The sequence below is a fragment of the Accipiter gentilis genome, chromosome 1, assembly GCF_929443795.1.
Source record: "Accipiter gentilis chromosome 1, bAccGen1.1, whole genome shotgun sequence".
Taxonomy (NCBI): domain Eukaryota; kingdom Metazoa; phylum Chordata; class Aves; order Accipitriformes; family Accipitridae; genus Astur; species Astur gentilis.
This window is the reverse complement of record NC_064880.1, coordinates 6,067,650-6,075,959: the sequence shown is the minus strand read 5'-3', so window position 1 is coordinate 6,075,959 and position 8,310 is coordinate 6,067,650. Positions and strand designations below refer to the sequence as shown.

Sequence of the window (8,310 nt, the reverse complement as noted above, 5' to 3'; positions counted from 1 at the left end):
AGATAACAGAGAGAGAATGTGGTAAGAGGATATCAAGAAAGAATTGTCAGAAATGTTTATTCCTCCAAGGGAAGACCTTTAACCTTTCCTGTACAGAGTGATAAGCATTTAAGGATTGGCAAAAAAAAATAAATTGGGGCCTTCTTAAAGGTCAGACAGCCAATGTGACAGGGAATAGGGAACAGTAGGAATGAACAATCCTGAACTCTTTGATGTAAATGTTGAACTCTTTACAGTTACTAAAAAGAGCAAATTTTATCAACACAGAGTTATTTTACTTCCTTTGGAAAAGGAGATGGTGCTATGGTCAGCAGTGGTGGTAAGCAGAACCAGCAGGGTCTCTGCAAAGGAGCCAGAGGACCAGAGTTTGAGGAAGACAGACTAATGCAGGGGAAGCAGCAGAGGGAATGTGAGGAAAGAGAAGGGCTCTAGGGAAGATGAAGGAATCTGGGAAAGAGGCGTCTGATATTGAGGGATGCTGTAGCAGAGCTCGGAGGGAACTTGTTTGTATTTAGAGATCCAGTCCTACTGTGGGCACTGGAGTGTTAAGTGCTTTGATGTGCCCCTATTCCTCTACCTCCCAGCCGGGAAGAGACACCCAGCCTTGCCCAGGCTAGAAGTACAGGTTTTGGCTGTGATGTGCTTGTCAGCAGGGTCACAGCTTTGGTGCTGGCATATCTGGATAGAAACTCTCTCCAAAGCCAACTCCCTCAAGAGGCAACAATTATTTTATTACTGCCCTTCAATCCCAGGACAGATTCATGGCAGCCTGGATAGTGTTTACATCCCTGTGGGCCTCCCCAGAAACTGATCTCTGGCTCAGCACATCATCCCTTTTTTGGCAGAAGAGCATTGTCATACTTGTGACCCCATTCACTCAATGAAGCATTGTAGAAAACAGTCCATTCAGAAGGCAAAGCTGCAAACAAAACTGTATTTATTAGAACAAGCAGTTTGGTTAGACCAGATGGCCCCCAGCATGGCGACCTGGCTGCACTGCTTCTGCTGTCTGTTTAGCCTTTGGGCTAGTCAGCCCATGAGGTTTAGTCCTGCCTCATAACCACCAGTACGGGATTCACCTTCTGCCTGCCTGTCAGCCCAGGCACATCTCACACTCACAGGTACCTGCTCTTCGTTCCTCTTGAGCAACCAAGTGTGCTTTCTCCATTTGCTATTCTCCCACTTTTACCTCTCCTGGAGCAAATCAGCTGCGGGTCATTTGGCAAGTCCCTGTGATTTGTCTGCTTGCTGGAGCCTGGTACTTCACTGCTCTCTGTCTCGAGCCCCAGACTGGCTGGGAAGTGTTTGACAGAATCCATTACGAAGGGCTAACAGCAATTCTGATAAACCAGCAAGATCAGTTTAAAAGGAAATGGATAATGTTTCATCTGAAACTGGTGCATGGAAGCCAGCTCTCACAAGGGGAGGGAGATGAGAAACAATGAGGTTACAAAGTTTTCTGAGGAAAATTCATTTCTAGAAATTGCTAGATTGTCACTTTCCCCCGCAAGTCCATATGACTCAAAAAAGATTTTTTCTTTGTATCTTTCAGTGAGGGAATCCAGCATTTCTTTTCAAATACGCATGGAAGCAATGGCATCTTTTCCCTCAAGAGCATCCAGGATGGTGTAACTGGCATTAGGAGCTGGATTATTTGCAGGCAAAGCTTCATCCTGCTGTTTCCAGGAACTGTGATGCTGGTAAGCGGTAGAAGTGGGAACAGGTTTTTCTGCCTTCTGTTCTTAATTCTGCCACAGCATCCCCTAGGCCAAGTCACCTCCCTGTGGGTTTTTTTTAATGTGCTAAATTAGGATAACAATTTACCTTTTGACTGTCGTTTGTTGTTAGGGTCAGAAGAGGACTTGCCCTGAGGCGAGTGCTTCTGGAGAAAGGGCTAGCGGTAGGATGAGATCTTAGCTCTGTGTCTGCATCTCACAGGCATGTGACAGTGGATGCCATCCCTGCATGATGGGGACAATGCAAAGCAGATAGCAGTGCTTAATAGCACCTTCTGCTGTCCCACAAACCAATCCCACTGGTGGGACAGCCTTTTGGGCAAAGGGAGAAGCATTAACAACTGCTAACCAGAGATCAGAAATGGTAGGAACTTACACCAAGCAGCCTGCAGTCAGTGCCAGCATACCATGAGCCTTTTTCTGAAGCCTCACTGACCAGAGCAGCTCCAGCTCTGACCAGCCTTTCAGTACTTTTGTTTTTCCTTCAATACATTTAAACCAAACATCTCCAAGTCAGGCTTCACTGCATTGACATATACTTCTGGGATAGGTTCAAGACATATTGAAACAATACTAGAAACAAAAACCAGTAACCCCCAACTGTCTTCCAGGTAGTCTTATGTACATTTGCAAAACAGATTACATTACCGCATAGTTGCAGTCCCCGTGTTACTGTACAGCGAAAGCCAGCCATATTGGCATTCCACAGTGAGATGCATCACTGGATGCAGAGATCCAGATCCAAATACCCCTAGAGTCTGGAGCTGTTTGGACACACAGGCTGAGGGTCCAAGCCCATATCTAAGTATTGGTGGCCAGAAGTTTTACCTCTTCCCTCTGAATCATCCAGCACTAGCCAGAGGTTTGTGCAAGCTGGTGGCCTATTCTATCCAACATTATGTTCCCAAGCAGAATTCAGCTAAGTAGGAAAGGCGCAGATAGTGCCTACAATTTCTCAGAGTGAAGAAACAGCATGTTACTGGAGAGTCCCAAACCTTTGCTTTCTCAGTCTCTGCAGGTCTGGCACGTGGAAAGCCCAGAGGCACTGAAGTATCCCACTCAAGCAGCCAAGTGTTAACAACCTCTCCAAAGTCTAATTTGCCTTTGATATAGACTTAATTGTTTGCGTCACCCACTGGGCTAGGGGGAGGGCTATAAAAGGGGCTGCAGCCATTGTCTGAGGCAGAAGAGAGCCCAGAAACAGCTCCCTCTTCCAGTCTTCTTCATTCAGCACAGTAGTCACAGCCTGTACATCATGCAGCTGGTGGCCAGCCTGGTGTCCGTTCTGCTGCTGGTGTGGAGCGTGAGAGCCACCGCACTGCCTGGAGAAGAGAGACTCGCAATACAGAACACTAGGGTGAGTATAATGCACCCTGTGCAGGAGCTGGGTGAGGTGGGAGCACGAAGAAGCAGGCTAGAGCCAGGGGAGGGGTAGTAAGGGCAGTTAGGCTTTACCTGATGCAAACAACTCTTCCACCCTTCTATATTCCAAGGCACTACAGCTTCATGCACTGCTGAAGCATGGGCTATTACTACAGCTTACTAGACAATTTATTTAGGAAAGGTACCAGGGCAGATGCCAGAGAGCTGCAAAGTGAAGTCTGAGCTAAGCAAAAAATGGCAAAAAGAACAGAGCAGAGAGCAGAGGGAAAAGGAGAAACTAATATTACTGAAAGAGTACAGGATGAGAGAATAAAGCAGAGTACTAGGGAGGGAGAGAAAAGATACGTAATTGGTAAAATGATCAAGGGAGATGATATTTTAAATAGGACTCATGGGAAGGGCAAATGTTTAAAAGATGGGTTCAGTAGGAAAGTAACAGAGGAATAATAAATGAAGTAATTATATCAGAATAAAATTGCTTTTTCCAGAGTGGTATTCACAAGGGGAGTTATACTGACATAGTTCTGCTAGAATAATTACACTCTGAACCAGCACAGCTCTATGCAGTGGCAGAACTTATTATAGCAATATAATTATCCTACCAACTGGCAAAACTCTAATATTATAATGGCTATAGCACTATAATAACTTTGTTTTGCTGGACTATTTTCCTAAGAGGCCAAAGGGGTAGGAAGCAATAGCATAATATAATCACAAGCAAGTGCTCTGTTCTGCTTGCCCTCGCCCCACAGTTTTCTCACCTGCATGTTCCTGGCCATCCCTGATGTTCTTCCAAGCTGTGGATAGTCACCCCACACACTGCCAGCCTGGTTCACAGCTGTATCTGTAAGGCTGCTGTTATTTCAGTCCTGCAGAGGAGCTACCCAGAGAAGTGAAGGATCCCAATGTTGGTTTCAAAGGCAGTAACTTCTCCTTTGTGCATATCCACATCGTTTTTTCTGTCTTAGTGTTGCCTCCAGCTCATCCATCAGTGTCTTACTGCTTCAGGAGTGGGCTCACAGCCCATTAACAACAAAACTGTCTGCAAGAAAAAAATGTACACAGTCTGAGGTGTTAGGGCTAGCATTCTGTTAGAGACCAGGGCTTCTGCAGCTGGCTGGGATTAACCCTTCTGGGGATAACTGTAAACTTTCAGCTGTACATTCTTAAAATAACAAATCCAGTACTTAAAAAGTAAACTTTCTGGTGCAAATGCTAGTTGCTGGGGAAAAAAGAAACAATTTGTAGGGAATAAATAGGTAAATAAGGCTTTTGTAAAAATGAATTCAAGTGTAATGACTCTTAGTCCTCTACACACTGTTGCTTCCTAATTAATTATATAATTATAATAGATAAAATTATTCTCTTTAGAGCATTCTACAAATTGAAAAATTGTTAGATACTGATGAACTAATCCCTACAGTCATCACTGCTGTAACTCAGGCGAATGTTTTAAGTATGAAGAATATTGGGGTTTTACATATAAACCACCATAAAATGCATAAAAATGCAAAAGGAAGATCTGCGCATTCTGATGCACTAGTGGATGTAGTACAGGGAATTGAGCAGCTACCCAAAGATGTGCCACAACCCACCCATGCTAAGATCTCTAGCTGCTCCCAAAGAGTCTTGATCTCTTGCAGCTCGGGAACAGCTATAAGCAGAAAGGATGCCGGCAATGGGGGAAGAGCTGCCTAGTTTCACTAACAGCCACAGCCGATCATGCATAAGGAATATCCCCTAACAGCAGGCTGAGCTTTGCCTTCCCTACCCCTGAGTCTGAAGCTGCTGGCTCTGCTTGGAGCAGGTTATTTCAAAACATAGCACTTAAAGCTAGGAAAGAAGCTTATGAGGATGACCCAGGAGACACATTTAGCTGGGTTCCCCAGTTCCAGTCCATCTCCCAAAGGCTCAAGTCATTTCTGTACTTGCAGCACAGGAGTAGGAACCAGGACAGGCACAAGCTGGCTTTTATCCTTTCTTCTGCTACAAACATAGCATGTAATTTTTCTGTGCCTCAGCTTCTCTTGTGTGGAAGCAGGGTTAGTTAATAGAGCTAGGAAAGTGATTAAAAAAATATCCATAAACATTCTGTAACGTAAACTCAAAATAAATGCTGCTGCCTGTATTTATCCATCTTTGAGTTGCTCACCAAGTGGTCCTCAACAAATGCTGATGCTGAGAGCACCAATGGATAGATACAGCAGTCCCAGCAGTAAACGTGGCATTTGTGAGAAGTGATGTGGAAATGTGCTTCCAAGATTCCCATCTGCATGGGAAACAGGATCTGTTCCTGTCAAACCATCTATCCCAGCTTGTCCAGTACCAACTGCCTCTGCTAATGAGTCACAGAGACCAGGAACGCTCAGGCAAGAGGTAATTCCTGAGATTTGCTGGATGTAAAGTTAAGAGAAACAAGATAACCCCTCAAGCCCCAAACCATAAGCTATGCTCTTTCGTATACTGCTGTGGCAAAGGGATGGAGCTTTTCAACTCATCTTTCATTCTGCCTTCCCCCAAGGTCAAGCTATTGAAATACAGGTTCTTGTTCTTGAAATACAAGCTGCGTGTCTCTGCTGATTAAATATTTTGTTCCGGATACTTAGGGCATCTCTCTACCCACCAGCTCAGCCCTCTTTTTTGTTACATTTAATTCTCAGCATTTTACGGTGGGTTGCAGCCCCCGGTGTGCTTAGTTTGATGTTGCTTAGGTCTCTGTGCCTCTTCCCCGACCTTCCCACAGCACGTGCTGGGCAAGAGTAGTGAAGGGAGCACCCGCTTACTAGGAGAGAAGGCAGCTTGGCATTGGATGAAATTTAATTAGTGCAGGCAGCAAGGCACTTTACAGCCAGTTCATGCCTATTTGTTAGCAGCTCTTTTCCAGTTATACCACTGCACGTGTGCCTCTCCCCATCCAGCCAGCTGAGCTGGACAGGGGTTGGGAGAAGGGAGTGACTTCTGCTGTAGCCACAGATTCCTCAGCTCCAGTGCAGCTCTGATGATGGGCAAAGCATCGGCTCTGAGGACAGGGCACCAGGGGAGGCAGGGAAATGAGAAGGGACCCCACAGGGGATGTTTGCACCCTGCAACATTCCCCTGCCTCGATGGTTATGGGGGACAAGGCCTCTGTCTGTCAACTTCCCCTGCTCTCTACCTGCAGGAACAGAGCACAGTCCGGAAGGACGCCATCCTGAAGATGCTGGCAGGCCTGCTGGACAGTATGGATGTGGGGCGTGAGGTGGCCTCCCCGGACATGGAAGAGGAGGGAAAGCTGGAGGAGGAGCGGGCAGTGCTGGGGCGGCTCGCCCAGCTATCCCAGAGGGATCGCAAGGCCCCCTGCAAAAACTTCTTCTGGAAAACCTTCACCTCGTGCTAGTGCTGCCCAGCCTGGCCCTGCCGGGCCACCCACCTGCAAACGCCCTCCCCTCCCCTCGGCCGCCCCATCCCCTGAGCTCCCTTCCTTTTCTTCTCCACCCCTGAGAATAAAGCATGGCGCCTCGGGGACTTGTCTCTGCCTCTCTGCACCCCGCCGGGCCGGGCCAGGGTGGTGTGGGGAGTCTGCGGCCCCACCGGGGAAGACGGGTGGGCCCAGTCGCGTGGGGGCCGTCGGCAGCCTGTGGAGGAGGTGGCGGCCATCTTGTGGGGCAGCCATGGTGAGTGGCGGCCATTTTGGAAAGGGGCTTCACAGCAGTCAGGGGTGTGGGGTGGGGCTGCGTTTCTCTCCCCTGCCGGGAGGAGCCGCTCCATAAGTGCCGGGATGTAGCCGTCCTTAAAGCTGCTGCAGCAGCCCCCTGAGGGACCAGGGGGATGTGCGCATCCCATCTGTGCCAGGGTGGGCAGGGCAGGTGAGGTGAGGCCCAGGCACTGGGCAGCTGGGGTTGTGCCTTGTGGGGAGGACCCTCTGTGCTAGCCCCTGGTCAGGATAAGGTGCCGTGCCATGATTTGGAGGGGATGGTTTGGTCCTGGGCATGCTGTGACCTGAGGGTGGCCAAGTGAAACACCCAGACAATGCTTCGCAGGTGGAGGGTGCAGGGGCATTGTCTGGGGGTTGCTGGGGTTGTAGGAGGGGGAGAAGTGCTCAGAGCCTGGCCCTGGCCCACTTTTGGTTTGCCAGCAGGTATCTCCAGAGCAGTTCCCGGAGTGCTCTGGGGCTGTGTGTGCACCTGAAATGCTGGGTTCTGCATCTGAAACTGACTGAAATAAACTGGTTGTGATCCTGGGGCGAACAGCTTTGACTCTGCTCTGATTCTCTCATGGTTTTGTGACGTCTTGTCGTCTTGCTCAAAAAAAAAAAAAAAAAGAAACACCTGATTTCTCTTACCTTTTTGTGTGCCATTTACTGTCTGGAGAGTAGTAGGGCCTGTTGTTTTATTTCTTTTGGCTTGCTGAGGAACTTTAAACCTAATTTTTAGAACTGACAGGTAGTATTGAGGTGTGAAAGGTAGATGTGTTTGAGTTCAGCACAGATATTTCTCTCCAAAGGAGACTGCTGAGGCCCTGGTCTCGCATGCTGGCAAAAAAAGAAAAAAAAAGGTATGAAATTCAGTTGTTCTATTTGCTTTAATTCATAGTATTAACAAGTTGAGTGTTGGAGCTATATTACATTGCTGAGAATGACAACACAAAATAGCAGACTCCAGCTGTATGTTACTGAACCTGTCTCCAAGGCCTGACTGGCCACTGGTGAGAACTAGAACGTAGTTATTTGGAGTGGCTTGGTTTTGAACCTTTACATTTTGTTTTTAGAGGTCAGTGACCATGAGGCTGTTCATCTCAACAGCAGCGTTTTGGATTAATCAGCAGCCAGCCTGTGTTCTTACAGTTGAAGTAACGCTTCCAACTCCCCCGCTCTCCCTGAATAATAAGTGATACAACCACTTCGGCACCTAGACTGGCTGGCTTGCCACTGCCACTTTGCTCTGTGTCAGGCTGCATTTTCACTGGGTCGTTTGCCATAGAAATTTCTGGCTGTGTGTCTCTGGCTTGCAGGAGGAGTCAGAGCCCTGTGGCTTGTTTTATTTTTGACTCCATAATGAAAAATAAGATTCTTGCTGGGGAAACTCAGCAACTCACTATATGGGTAATGGGATATGGAGCTTTCCAACTGTGTTGCCTGGAGCACCCAGCTAGGATGCAGGAGACCTGCTTTTATGCCTCACTTTGCTGTTGGTGTTTGCATTTTATCATTACC

General features: G+C 47.5%; 1 protein-coding gene across 1 annotated transcript; it reads left to right on the top strand.

Annotated features, from left to right (window-relative positions):
- The first annotated feature begins 1,578 nt into the window (after positions 1-1,578).
- On the top strand, positions 1,579-6,625 carry CORT (cortistatin). The gene is made up of 3 exons (XM_049807519.1): positions 1,579-1,700; positions 2,746-3,093; positions 6,280-6,625. Exons 2-3 carry the CDS (start codon positions 2,992-2,994, stop codon positions 6,493-6,495), a joined length of 318 nt encoding a protein of 105 aa, XP_049663476.1. The 5' UTR covers positions 1,579-1,700; positions 2,746-2,991; the 3' UTR covers positions 6,496-6,625.
- Positions 6,626-8,310: the final 1,685 nt, after the last annotated feature.

What these genes read in the sequence shown, in the direction of transcription:
- CORT (XM_049807519.1), top strand. Translation starts at nt 2,992, where the DNA reads ATGCAGCTGGTGGCCAGCCTGGTGTCCGTTCTGCTGCTGGTGTGGAGC. An exon ending in TCGCAATACAGAACACTAGG is followed by an intron (nt 3,094 to 6,279) that starts GTGAGTATAATG and finishes CTCTACCTGCAG; the next exon opens with GAACAGAGCACAGTCCGGAA.